We start from the raw sequence: 14,513 nt of genomic DNA, 5'->3' as shown, positions 1-14,513 counted from the left end.
AGGTAAACCCATTCATGGGATTGCTTTTGCTCAAGGACCTGGATGTACTTGGTGGGTGATGCTGCAGGATGGTTGAGTCCGATGTGTCCCTGAAGGTGATCTGATCTTGGGTGAGAATACTTAATTCTGAACCGCATGATGTTAATTGCTGCATAATACTAACAGTGTTCATAAGTGTCTTTCAGGTTGAAGCAGTGGTGATGAGACCGGAGCTAGCTGCAAGTGGCGTCCAGTAACCTCCTCGAGACTGACATCTTTAACCTGCAACCCGTGGGCACGAATTGTGACAAAGCTCATACCATCTCTCCTACCCTGGGAGACTCCCAGCCAGATGGAAACCCACAATCCTGAACTAAATGAACTTGATGAACTTTTTTTTCTGTATAGAGATGAATCATAAACTAACGTTATCTGTATATATTTTAAAATGAAAAGGTAGTGGTGATCTGAGTATGACGTGAATGGTATGGAATAAGGGGTGGAATGTCCTGGTTTGGCCTAAACCAGGCCGATTTTCCTTTCAGTGATTTTTACTTTCAGCTAAGTCTCCTCTAAGTAACTGCACTTTCTGAAACTAACTGCATGTTTGCAGACAGTGTCTGCTTCCAGGACTGATAACGCTCGAAGTTTGTAGTTATCGCTGAGGTACCGGTAGGGATGTTGTGCAGTAAGGCTCTTGCTGTACTTATTCTTAGAGAAACCAAGGTCACTGCTGAATTCCTCACTGCTTACAAGTGAAGAGCCGAAGGGGGGTCGCAGCTGCAGCAGGGAGCAGACAGGGCAGGTGACCCAAAATTGACCAACGAGGGTATTCCATCCCACACACGTCATTCTTGGTATAAAGGGGGGGGATCACGAGGGTCTCGCTCTCTTTCTGCTATGGCCGGTGTCCAACGAGGACTCCGTCTGTTTTCCTGCTGCCCCCGATCCCGATCCGTGCATCCCTGAATCCAGCTCTCAACTGTCGCTAGGCCCAGCCTGAGCCTTCCCAGAGCCTGCCCTGCAGTGCCGGTGGTGACGTGGCTGACTTCAGGGGAGCTCAATCTTGGTTTTGTATATATATTTGTATATATTTGATTATCTCTATTATTATTATTATACTCTTTTTCATTATTATAGTTTATTAAAACTGTTTTAACTTTCCAACCCGGAAGTCTCTCTCCCTTTTCCCTTTCCCTTTCCCTTTGAGGGGGGGGGGATAACAGAGGGCATCTGCCACAGGTTTAATAGTTGGCCCAGCTTTAAACCGTGACACTGGTTTTTTCCCCTCATCTCAGGATCCTGCACATCACCATCTCATGGTCACTGCTGCCCCCAACCTTCACATCCCTAACCAGTCTTTTCTTGTCTGTAAGTATGATGTCGAGCAGAGCATGTTCCCTCATTGGCTTCTTGATTATTTATCAGGAAGTTGTCAATGCACTCCAGAAACCCCATGGATTGCTTGTGCCCTGCTGTATTTTTCTCCCAGTAGATACTGGGGTGGTTGGCTAAAGACCCCCATGAGGATCTGGGCCAGTGAACATGAGACTTCTTCCAACTGTCTGAAGACAGCCTTGTCTAATTCTTCATGAGCTGGTGGTCTATAGCAGACACCCACAACAACATCACACATGTTGGTGTGCCCACTAACCCTGATCCGCAAGCTCTCAGATGACTCTCATCTGTCCCAAGGCAGAGCTCCATCCATTCCCACTGCTTTCCCACAAAAAAGGCAACTCCCCCTCTTCACCATCCATATCTGTGCAGACAAGGAGCTCATCTGCCATGCTCCAGCCTCAGCGAGAGGCCCAGACACTGCTCACAGCCCGAAACCTGCAGAGCTGCACCCTCCCTTGGGAGCTTGCTCTAGGTTGTGGCTTCTGCTGAGTCTGGGGTAATTTCTCCCCTGGGTGCTGGGGACCATGTCCTGCAGCTCCTTGCCAACGTTGCTGAGCACAAAAGCACTGTCAGCCCAGACCCTGGCCCCCTTCTGCACAAATCACTGCATCTGCTGCCTGCACACCATGCTTGATGGTCCTACAGGCTCCCCCCAGCACCAGCTGGCAGGATGCCTGACCCTCCCTGGTCAGGATTCCGCTGGAACAAAAGCTCAAAGCTGCTTTCTCACAAGAAGCTCTGTAGTATTCATAGAATCTACCAGATATCACAAACCAGGTGAAAATTTTACCACCTGCTTCTCTCTACAGGTGAGAAAAATAAGCAGTTAGGGTCAGAGATGCCTTAACATCTATATTGATTTTAGCTATTTAGTGATTTTTACCACCACCATCCCACTTATCACGGAGATGATGATACCCATCAAAAAGAAATTATTCCACAATAATCTTTGTACAGCATCAGCAAAAGACAGCTGCTCCAGACATGGAAAGAAATAGCGTATCGGATACCAGGTCCACATTCACTAAGTACTTTAAGAGAAACTTAATCCCTTCCCTTGGACATCAACAACACCTAAAGCAGCACGTGCCCCTTATGTGCAAGGGGGAAGAGGAAGGCCACAATATTTTAAAGACTGCCTTCATCAATCTCATGACAAAAACTCCACCAGATATTATACTGTACTATAGGCTAAGTTGTAGCAAAGAACACCAAAGCATGCCTACACAAAGCACCGCAGGATATCTGATGTCCACACCCACCTAGACAGACAGCACCTCTACTCAGTTAAAACTTTACGATGTGGATTTTCTAATAAACAAACACAGAAGAGGTCACTCTGACTTCCTCTTGCTCACCTGCAGGTAATTTCCCACCAGGTCCCATTTCAATTTGATGAGAGAGTCAATTATCTGAGGAGTCAAAAACCCCAGCAGCCCAACTGCTGTACCGATTAGCCCCATCAGCAGCCATCGATCCCACTCTTTTCTAGAAATAGGAAAACACAGTTATCTCTCAGCCTACAGCACAGGACCGTTTGCTGCCCTTCCTCTCACAAACACACAGGTTCCATTTTCAGGGCATTTTGATTATTAACCATGACTGCATGAGCAAGAGGCTGTTTCTACCAGTATCTCTAAAAAAGTTACGCCCAACAGAACTCTACCAGCAGGTGAAAGCCATTTCCATTTGGGTAAGGAACATGGTTGGATTTTTTTTGTTTTATTTTTGGTTTTGTTTTTTTAATATATAAGTAGGAGTGAAATCTGCTTTCAGATGCTGATTGTTTGATGCAATCTCAAAATTAAATTATGTGAGTCAGTAATTAAGCATTCAGTAAAGCACTCAGAACTAATTTCAAAGTAATTCCTGTTTTCTTCTACTATAACTAATGCACTGACACATCACCTATTATATAAATGTGTAAACCTTTACCTCTAGTTTCTGTCTTTCCTAAACTTATACTTCTAATAATAATTGTGCATAAATAATAATTTCTGATTTTTTTCTAGTACCATCTAGGACTAGAACACTCCTACTAAGTTTCAAACACCACATTTCCTGCAGATTACACTAAGAGGCAGTGAATTTCAAGAAAAGTCTAAGAGAACATTCCCCCAAACCTCTGCAAAGTATCTTTTTTTTTAAGTTGTACACATTGAGTAGTAACTTTTTTTTTACATATTCAATAATTTGTCAAAAGCAAAGGCATAAGCACTTTCAAAAAATGCTTTTAATCAAAGTTGCTTGCCACTTGGCCCCCTTCTACATTCTGTAAAAGTATTTTCCTATGTACAGAAATAATAAATAGTTTTCTTCATTCCTTCTGCTATCAGGCATCTCCCTGGATTGTCCAAACTACCCATAGTTTAGAGGCAACATAACAGTATATAAGATAAGTTTACCTGTATGTTTTCTCTTGTAGCCACTTCTTGTAAGCTTTACTGTGCGAAGGCAAATAATCTAAACTCTCATGGGCTACCAGGTGTTCTCTCTCTTCCTCCTTGCAGTGATAATATGCTAAACTGCTTCTGCTGATGCTACATTGCCTCCTAAAATCCTGAGAATGAATCAAATCAGGCCCGTGATCTTCTGCCATTAACATCTCCTCTTCACCATTTTCCACACATGTCCTGTGGGGAAAAAGTGATGACATTACAGTGGCCTCCAAGAATCTTTGGGATGCCAACAAGAAAGATGTGAGACCAAGAAGACCAGTGTCCTTGAGACTGAAAGAGAGAGGAATAGAAAACCAGACGAGGATGGAGTAGCTGTGGTGCAGAGATTGGCTGGTTTGTGTTTGGGCTTGGTTTGCTGGGACTATGCATAGACCCAGCACAGTCGAACCAACAAAAACTTGTCTGAGCTGGAGCTCTCTGGTGAAGAAGTCACTCCAAGCGCAGACCAACCACTGTAGCAAGATTATTGCACCGGCTCCTGGCTGACTGTTTGGAGGACAGAGATGTTTAAGCCATAGGGGCTTTGTCTGTTTTAAAGAGATGATCACTTGCTGTGCTTTGGGCTTTCCAAAGATCTTGATCCACTAAGCTTAATCACACAATTTAATTAAATAAAACAAAATATAGGTTGCAATGATGTTCAGTTAAACCCTTAATTCTCAGGCACCCTAAAAAAGCTTATTCTCTAACACAATTTCCTTTGAATTTACATGTCAATTTTCGTTTTAGATAGACAAAACCAATCTGCTAGACTACCAAACTCACTATAGCTTGGATACTTTACCCAAGGTAGTTTGCAAGTTGGCAGTTCAATCAAAGCAGAAAAAGACTTGATGCATGTCAAATATTCACTCTAAAGAAAAATCTGTAACATGCTGTGTGTTTGCCACCTCCAAGGCGTGTTTTTGGTTACTGAAGACAGAGTAGAGAAAGATTTCTGCTGCTGTCCACTTACTGGCACGTGGACCAAATTGGAAGGGTCTCATCTCAAATAATGAGGAAACATAAATAGTTCCTGGTTGTCAGTTAGTGAGTACTAAGTGGCAAGAGAAAAATAAAAGATCTTTACACAAGCCACATGCAAATTATCTGAAACCAAGCCTTTTGGACCTATCGTTTTTGCAATGCTGAAAGTTTCCTCGTGGCCCACTAATCTCACTTCTCACATGTAACGAAACACATCATCAAGGCAGTACTGCCCGGGGCAGGGAGGCACCTCCGGATCACGATACAGCAATGGCCTAAGTCAAATTTCTTATACCGTGACTGTGGCTCTTTGCCAGCTCAATCAGGTATTTCATTCTAGAGATTTCAAAAGTACTGTGCAAATTCCAGACCTGGCAACTCTCAGTCAGAGAAAAAAGAGAAAGAGTTGAAGAGAAGAAAAGTGGTCTAGGTGGAAACTAAAGACGTTAGAAAAAAATTGTTGCTGGAAACTGCTTGAATGGCTACAAACAACAGAAAATGCATTAGAAAAGTTAATGTAACTTTCCATACAGATGTAAGGAAATAAATTTATCTTTGCCACCAATACATCCATACAGAAGTTATCTGACAATAAACACATCTTTTGTGATCAATTAAATTACTCCACTCAAAGGTGAATTGAGGAGGAATAGCCAGGTTCTGACTCTGATTTTGACCTGTTCTTATCTAAAAACTGGTAAGTGCTTTATTAAACACAGTAGCTCAAACCTTAGTTTTGGGGTTAAACACAAAACTGTTTTGTGATTAGACCGCTAATTTGTGCTTGTACAAAAGTTGGGTTTAACTACTCCTATTCCAAGTTTAAAATGGAGCAAAGGAAAGAAGAGCCCAGAGGAGAAAAGCAGGCACCTGAGCAGAGCTCCTGGCCGGGACCCCGGCACTGCTTCGTTCAGGGATGCCCACTCTGGCTACCATGAGGTCTCCATTTAGCCCATTTCTTTATTTCTGGAACACGGGAATTAGTACGATGTCATTTTCTAGTTGTGTTAGATCAAACTGGTATATGCGAATAGACCTGGGTATTATAGAGATTACAGCATAAACAGAAATACAAAATCCACTGAACAATACAGAAAGGGGAAAAAAACCCTGAAACTAAAGCTACCTTTCTAGGGGAAAGGGATGAGGCTAAGTCACGCTGCCCACAGACAACACAGTTACCCCTCATTCCATGTCACGATGATTTGTTATGTAAACAGGATAGATGTTTTTCCTCAAACAGGAATACCACCACCATCCGCATGGGCACACCTGAGCATTTGCCTTGGCTGACCCTCATTGCCAGAAGACCAAAGCTGACAACTCCTCTTCCATCAGACACGAATCCAACCCAGTCTCTGCAGCACTGCAAATTCTCACAGGCACCCACTCATGTACTCAAATTAAAAAAAAAAAAAAAAAATGGAGAAAGGATGGGTTTTCGAACTTTAACCCCTCATTATTTTTTTTCCACAGACTCCTCTGTAGTTCACTTAAGCCCACCAGTACGCTTACTTATCTGGCATACATTTCATGAACCTCTGAGAAGCAGTGCACAAATGGCCAGGGTCCAAAAGCTAGCAGGCAAAAAACAGAGAGATTTCAGACTGCAGGGGGGCACAGCTGCGTCCCCACGACTCAGGCGCCGAGAGAACTCCACAGAGGACAGGCAAGGCCTTGCAAAACACATATATGCACATTCACAGAGCATTCGTTATTTTACAATGAAACTTGAAGACGTAATCCTCCTTAACACGGAAAAATAGTTATTTTCAGAATACCTGGATGAAGAAGGCAAATGCAGATTGGGGTATAAAAGCGTTCTGTACCAGAAATTCCTGTGCTAGAAATACATACTGCTAAATTGCCCCATCAGAATTTGACCCCAAACATATGCATTTTGAATGTCATTGTTAAATATGCTCCCCCATACACATACATGCTCCAATGCCGAACATGAGTTTTTATCTTTCCTGCAAAGTATTTTGGAGGGTGTATTATCAGTTCTGTAAAGTGTGCATGAGGATTGCCCTGCTTTCTGCAGCAAGTTTTCATCTCCAAACACCACCCAAGGATCCCTCTGCCTATCCAAGAGTGTCCATAGCTCAGATTTTGCCATGCATAAAGGCAAGCATAGGCAATGATGAAAGGATACCTTCTCAATAACTGGAAGATAAAATTCCCACCCAGGAGAGCAGAGAATCCAGGCTGTGACCAGTTCCCAGGTTTTCCACTCATTTCTGACTTTGATACCTGCTTCTGCAAGGCGTGCTACCTTACTTCGAAGTGTTCTTACCTCAGAGGGATCACAGCCTAATTGGGAACTGCTGCTTTGGAGACAAGGAGTCATCTATATTCTGTGTTCATCACCACAGAAAGCTAGTAGCTACACACTTCTTTGAATAAATACTTTAAGTATTCAAGCTGTAAATTGAATTTTACTTAGTTGGGGGAAGAGTTGTGAAATACCAATGTGGGGGAAAAACGTGCTTTCAAGCTGCCAAGACCCCATGTGGGAGCCACAGAGCTCCTTAATTCCACTCCCAAGGCAGCTTCCATGCAGACCACAGAACTCCTCGCTCAAGAGTGAGGGCAGTGTAAGGAGAGTGGGCAGGCACCAGCATGGCACTCTCCTCCTCAGTGAGTATAAGCAGGCTGAGCTAGGCTGCCTCAAGTTAGGACCTGGAAAGTAGCTCCCTTAAAACTAGAAAGATCAGCAAAGGATCCGGAAGACTGCTACTTGGTGATCTGGATTACAGGTGAGGTGTGATCAACAGAAGAAATGCAGCTACCACAGGATTATCACTAGCTGGCCCTTCCAACACAAAGTTTTGAGCTACCCCACCTCACTCCTCTCCCAAATAACTGGGGAGAAGGAGCAACACAATTTTATTTGCCTAAATGTTTTGTAAGTGTAAGAGTATGTGCATGCATGCACATGCATGCGTTCTTCATCCTTTAGAAGACCAAGGTGGAATAATCCCAACCAATGCCGTGAAAATACAAAGTAAGTATTGCTAAATCAGAAGCCACAGTAAATAAGAACTACCCACCAAACAGCACAAGCAACACAGCATGAATTTAATACCAAAACATTCTGCTATTTGTCTTTAAATAGTACAGACATAAATCAGATTCCAGTTATTACACATAAAAGCACCTACAACAGAATGCTAACTCTTGCTATGGTCACACTAAACCACTCCTACCTGGGCACAAATGACCGGTCACCCGTATATCTAGATGACCACACAGTGTAAATCAGCTGTGTAGTAGCAAGCAGGAAAAAACAAGCAAACACTCAGTTGGCACCCCAGTTTTACATAGACAGAGAACAGTGTAATTTTTGCATGGTGTCAGGAGTTGGATATACTTAAATTACATGAATTCCTTCCCTCTCCACTGCCCCCGTCTTCAGCCACAGGCTTGTTAGTGCAGCGTATGCAATCTGTGCATCTGTCAAGTACAGCAGTGCACCGTTTTTGTTGGCTTCTGTTTTAATACTAATTATCGTACAGATATTATAGAATCATAAAATCAATGACATTTGATGCTGACTGTAAGGACACAGATGTTTGAAACATATTCCAGTAACAAATCCAATCTATTGTTACAGGTTAGTAGTACCATACGAGATCATAATCTGTGAATCTTCATGCAGAAAAAAAATGTACATATAACAGGAAACAGTTCCAAAAAACATAACCCAAGGTGACTACGACTGTCCCCACGAATCCTGACACTGTGATGTTGTGGCAAGGAGTTATTTTAGAGATTTCTCAGATGCAAACGGTCCCATAGTTCGAAGTGCAACACACCATCCAGAGATGAGGAATAATGCTCTCTCCTGAAACTGCAGTCCAGCAAACAACAAACAGTGGAAGAAACTGTCGGCCAGCAAAGGCAGGGGTCAGGGTTGCTGGCAATTCGCCTGATACCATGACAAAAGCAAAGAGCGTGAGTAGACTTTTCACATTAATAGCATTGACTCTATTAGCTACACATATACATTTAAACTTGTAACCGCCGATCACCAATCACTTAGATTGACCTGAGAACTACAGAGCCAGCCGCCAGCATCACACACTTCCATGCTTTTGGTTTACACAGCTCCTCGTGGTGGCAAGTTTTGCATATCAAAACCTGAAACAAACAGTCACCTCAACCTGCTGTACTTCACCACAACATTTAACAATTTTAAATGCAGGAATATTCTACCTCAAAAAAAGTGAAAGAGATTAATAGAACTAGGTTAAGTCCTGTCAGGCTGAATTTAAGGAGTTCCAAGTGCTAGTTCATCTCCGAAAGTCATTCTGCGAGGCTCAACCCTCTCTCCCATATTAACCCAATTTTCATGACACTGGCAAGATCTGCTAGAAACACTCTCTTCCACATCATCATGGTAACTTCACAGCTCTACTGTTCAAGCTGCTCTCATCCTAATTGTAACAGCTTTTATTCCTGTGGCAATTGGGAAAAAAAAAGACAATTTTTCATGGCCTATTCTCAAGTCAAGTCAGTAACAGACGTGTTTACCTCTACCAGGTTTCTTATTTTCTTGATAATTTTTAATCAGTGGAAATTGCAGAGAGAAATCAAACCCTTCCCTTTCTCATTCCTGCATGCTTAAAAAATATAATAGTAATGTAATAATAATTCCAAATGAAAACAGTCAATGTGTTACATGAGCATACCTACACATCTGTAATAATCACCAGGGAGCAGTGTGGGAACAAGCACAAAGCAGCTGATGAAAACCTTCCTTGTTTATGTCTGCAGAGCCATTCCTTCAGTATTTATGAGTTAACAAATATACAATTTTTTTTTTAAACCCAAACTGCATAGTTTATACATTATAAAACCATGTTTACATTTTATCCATACTGCATGGGTTGGGATGCTTCCATTAAGAAATGGTGAAAAGTCATAAATTAGTATAGAAAACATGCATTATATCAAGAGATCCCAAGCACTGGTTATTTGTGCATTATCTCAACATCATCCATTAAGTTATCCATTTATATAGTTTGGCACTAGTATAAATAGCAAAAGGCTTTTTATTTTTATCGCCATTTTAAAATGGTAAAGACTGAAAAACTTCATGGAACAGTTTGAATATGGGAACGCTACTCCAGAGTTGGTATATGATACGTATTTTATAGAACAGAATTTACTGTACATTCATTTACAACTGCTTATCAATTCAGCTGAAGGTACAGATCCATTTAGTAAAAAGAAAAAATATGTTATAAACCACACTAACACTAAGGTAATGTAGAAAGCTGATATTTTTACCACTGAATGGAGTACTCATTCCTATGGAAGTTAAGATCAGCTAGTGAAATGTGTTCTTTTGTATTTTTTTAAAGCAGCATAAGAAAGTTATTTTCCTACTTCCAGCATTACAAGCAATTCATCCTTCATATCATTTTAGCCCATGATCAGTTGCGTCTGCAACAGAAAAGGCATAATACACTGTTTCAGGGAGTAACACAATCACCAGAACAGGTAAAAGAAGAAAACCCTCTTCCACAACTGTTTCATTATGTAGAGTTAACACAGATGCATTAGCAAGTTTTAAAGCTTTTTTTTTAATTATTATTAAAGAAAGACCACATACATTCATCATGTTTTACTAAGTAGGAAATACCTCCCCACCTCCGAAATCTTCCTAGGCTTCACAAAAGAGTTCTGAATACATTATTTAAAAAAATATATGAGAGACACGTTTTTGCCCCACTGCTTCACTTCTACCTGGAATTTTACTTGCATAAAAGAAACAGAACAACAGTAGCTTTAAGTCACCTTTTTTTGTTACAGTAACACATATTCAGACCTGCTTAATACTAGGTTTATTCCTCCTCCCCTAGCAGTTGAGACAAGCCACACCAGGGGCAATCGGGCTGACTTTTCAAAAACTAGAGGCCAGAATAAAAACAAGCAGTAGTCAGGCATCCTGCCTCTGTCACAGGATGATTACCAGGTGGCCCGCTACATGAGTCTTCTGCATCAAAAGACAGCATAAGAGAAGTGTGTAAGTATTTTTAGGCCTTGAATTATTGTCCTGAAAGCTACTAATTTCCACAAACTCACATGTAAGCAACCATGTAAAACACAAATATTTGTCTAAATTACACAGTTTATTATTATTACGATGGTTGATCAACTGTCATAGGATGCAATAAAATTTTCCTTTAGGTATCCCCTACACAATAACAAACATTTAGGAGGAGTGTGGATTATGCATTTATTTCATAATGTCTTGCTGGCTGTCAACATTCCCAACTCGCTTTCAGGAATATGAGCGCAATCAAGACAGTCGGTAGGTGCACACCTTGCAACATTTTATGTACTTTATTATAAATGAGTAAGGCACATTATTTGTAACGTGGATATTTCCAGAAGCTTGCTCATTATATCTTAAGGTTTACGAAGCATCAATCATACCACCTTTGGGTTTGTTTTTTTTTTCTTTGCTTCAGAGTAAATTTATCCCTCCCTCAAACAACCAAAACACAAGAACTCTGGCAATGCTTCAGAGCACAACGCTAGCTCAAATCCCAAAATGATACGAATTTTCAAATGCAATCTGAAAAAACATTATACTTGGAATTTTTGCACTTTGCCGGTCACACAACTGGCTTAAAATGGTGCTCTACTTTGCAAGATGTACAAATACAGTTTTGAGAAGGAAAAAAAATACACATTTGCTAGCAACAGCAAATTCACATCTTGCCAAAAGAATATAATACAAATTAAAACACTTATAAGAGGAAAACTAAAATTCTGGCATCTAAGTAGGTTACCCAAGAGAAACCACAAGAACAGGAGAAAACAAATTACTAAGTAAACACTGCTCAGACATGGATATATGTAAAACAACATAACCTTTCTGGTGGTGAGTAAGCTGCGGTGCTTCAAAGCCTTCTTCAAGTAATAAAAGTGTTTCGGAGAGGCTCTCAACTTTATGCAGTAGTCAAAGACATTCTAAATTTCATAATTAATTGCATTTAGACTTCTTCCAGTGTGAGCAAAACGGAAAACCAACACACTTAAAGTCACTACAGGAATACTTTTACAGTCATCCTTTATATTACATACCCTGGTGTCAGAGATCAGGTCCCCCCACTGCTTTTTTTTCTTCTGCAAAATGTACCTGCTTACAGCTGGATATGCAGATTTTCACAGATACAAATGGTTAGAGGAGAGACAAGGAGGAACAGCTGTTGTGGGATCAGCTTGCACCACAGACAACCAAGCAAACACCAGCCCTTTTGCATGCTCTGTGAATAAGTCAGTCTCTTAAATAATGTTACCAATCATGTAATAGGCTACGAGTGTTTCTCATTCTCTCAATAATTTATGCTGAAATTTTCAAAAAAATTCACATCTCAGAACTGTATAGTTCCATTATTTTAATTGATTAAATATAGATTAGCAGTGTTAGTGTAAGAAAAAAATTTAATGGCATCAAAATCATTCAGATTAATTCAAGTAAGAAAACGTTGCAATGCACTTCAGCCAAACCGTCACAAATGATATGTCATATAAATACAGACACGAGGTAGCTGGCAGCTACAAATCCACCAATTCTGGAAGTGTCCAATTTGTCTAAAAAGCATAAACTGACAAATACTAATTAAACCTTTTGATTAAAAAAAAAAAAAGAACACCTAGTTTATTGCTTTTAAAGGTTCATTCTTTACATCAGAAATAGGCAAAGATGTATCAAAGAAAGTTACCTGGTTGTTGATGGCTTTTGATTATATTCACTTTTTCAAAAGAACCACTAAATAAAATTTTGAAGGTAAATAGCTGACTTGCTCCCAATGTTACATGTTCTCACCAAAATGAACAAAGACTTGCATTTTCCAAGGCGGGGGCAGGGAAAGAAGGTATAATTTCCAAAAAGATAGCATTGACTACTTTCTTATGAGAAATCAGTAACAGAATTAAAACCAGTGTTCCCACCAGACAAAATACATTGAAAAAACAGACCAACAATCGCAGGAGAGGCAGAAAGCACTCTAGCTACGAAGACAGTGCTGTCATGGCATATGATACATGGAATGCAGATGGAAGTATGATCATCTGTATAACTGGTGTAATTTTTATTAAAGCTTCCTGAAGTTTCTTTTTTGTGTGTTTCAGAAAAGGCAAAACTGGAACAGACAAGAAAAAAAAAAGGCAAGAAACATAAAAGACAAAAAGATGCAAGAAGCAAGGTAGCAACTGCAAAAGCAAGACAAAGGACTGAGAAGTAGGACAGACTTCAGCAACGTGGTCTGAAAACCGCTCAGAGGTCAAGTAAGCAAAGTGAAAGTTATGCTCATTTCTCAAAAGAATCTGGAGGGGAGGTGAAGGGGAGGTGGGTAGGCAGGTTTTTTTGTTTTTATTTTGGAGTTGGTTTTAGGGTTGTTTGGGTTTTTTTAAATACATATATAGATATACACAGTGCAAGCCTGTCTACAGAAGTGGTGCTGCAGATGACAGAACTTACTCCTCTGCAACAAACGGAATACCTTGACCTCTCAAGTAAACTAAGCATACAAAAGTGGAAGAGTAAAAGGTGCATGTAAAACCAGCAGCAATATTATGTTTGGCTTTCCGCTACTTCTGCATGTTACTGTACATATATTACATCACTATTATAGAAATGGCACAGCCTCAGACACTTTCCACATTTTATTTACATTTTAAGACTAACTTTAATCTCAATCACATATCCATACATTTCCTTTGTTTCACTAAAACTTAAATGCATGGTTTATTAGAACAAAGACTGTAAACAAATATTTGCCATGTCCAATACATGTAACACACAGGAGCTGCTTAACAGAAATTAATCCCCCCATTTTATAAATACAGGTATCAAAACAATCCTGAACATACTTTGTGACACTACTAGTAGTCGGCACCCACACCCTTGCAAAATTAAACAAGATGAGCAACGGTATTCACTGTACCTGCTACTTTAAAACAAATTTAACTGCAGCTCTTTTACTAAGCAAGATGGATAAAGCATGCCATTTATATTTTGCCTTCTCAAGAGATTATTTTCAGAAACATATATTATTCCACAGCAATCTGACACTTTCTGTCATGCTTTCATCTTGTAAAACCTGAACTCCAATTTTAGGCTATTTCAGGCTTATGCTTAAATGACAGTGCCTCGATAAGAGAAAAAAAATAATTGTGCTGCCTTTTTCTCCCATAGTGCCTGAAAACATATTGGGCATACATATAATATATATAATCTTACAAATGTCCAGGTCATGTATACCAGCTGAAATTCTTTTAATGTGTGGGTGTTTGCATTGTGAGATTTAATCAAGACATTAACATGAGTAGAAGGTTGTTGTTTTAAGACAGAAGTTTGAGAATCAGCTAAAATTAATTGTTGTAAGTTTGTCCCTCTGGAGGTTGCGGAAGCTTCATATTTTCTTTGGACATCATTAGACGTCTTAGCTCTTGAAGTACAACTTTAATGCTATAAGAATTTTGCCATTTTGCTAACACTGGTATGCTCCGTGCATCCACCTGAAAAAAGAAGAGGGGGTTATAAGTTATAATGAAATACAAAATCTCTACATAAATAACTGCTATTGGCCTAATTGTGCTAAGAAAGAGTCTAAGCATCCCCTGACACTTTCTCTGTGGCATAAAGTCCCTGTGTTCATAAAATATTTTAAGGAAAACAATCACATA

At 40.1% G+C, this 14,513-nt stretch overlaps 2 protein-coding genes across 3 annotated transcripts in view; both read right to left on the bottom strand.

Moving 5' to 3' along the window:
- LOC137661643 (chloride channel protein C-like) overlaps window positions 1–4,036 on the bottom strand; it is a 94,459-nt gene extending 90,423 nt beyond the window's left edge. The window contains 2 exon segments of the mRNA XM_068397261.1: window positions 2,739–2,868; window positions 3,786–4,036. Of these exon segments, the coding sequence (XP_068253362.1) occupies window positions 2,739–2,868; window positions 3,786–4,036 (381 nt within the window).
- A 9,441-nt stretch (window positions 4,037–13,477) lies between these two features.
- UBE2V2 (ubiquitin conjugating enzyme E2 V2) overlaps window positions 13,478–14,513 on the bottom strand; it is a 28,582-nt gene continuing 27,546 nt past the window's right edge. Inside the window, exon 4 of one of the 2 annotated variants that reach the window (XM_068396620.1) lies at window positions 13,478–14,345. In XM_068396620.1, the coding sequence (XP_068252721.1) occupies window positions 14,199–14,345 (147 nt within the window). In that variant the 3' untranslated portion in view covers window positions 13,478–14,198. The remainder of the gene's footprint in view (window positions 14,346–14,513) is intronic. The other variant, XM_068396621.1, reaches the window with a different exon arrangement.

The sequence above is a fragment of the Nyctibius grandis genome, chromosome 3 (genome assembly GCF_013368605.1).
Source record: "Nyctibius grandis isolate bNycGra1 chromosome 3, bNycGra1.pri, whole genome shotgun sequence".
NCBI classification, from domain to species: Eukaryota; Metazoa; Chordata; class Aves; order Nyctibiiformes; family Nyctibiidae; genus Nyctibius; species Nyctibius grandis.
Note: the sequence above shows the minus strand (reverse complement) of the source record. Positions and strands in the feature narration are given on the sequence as shown.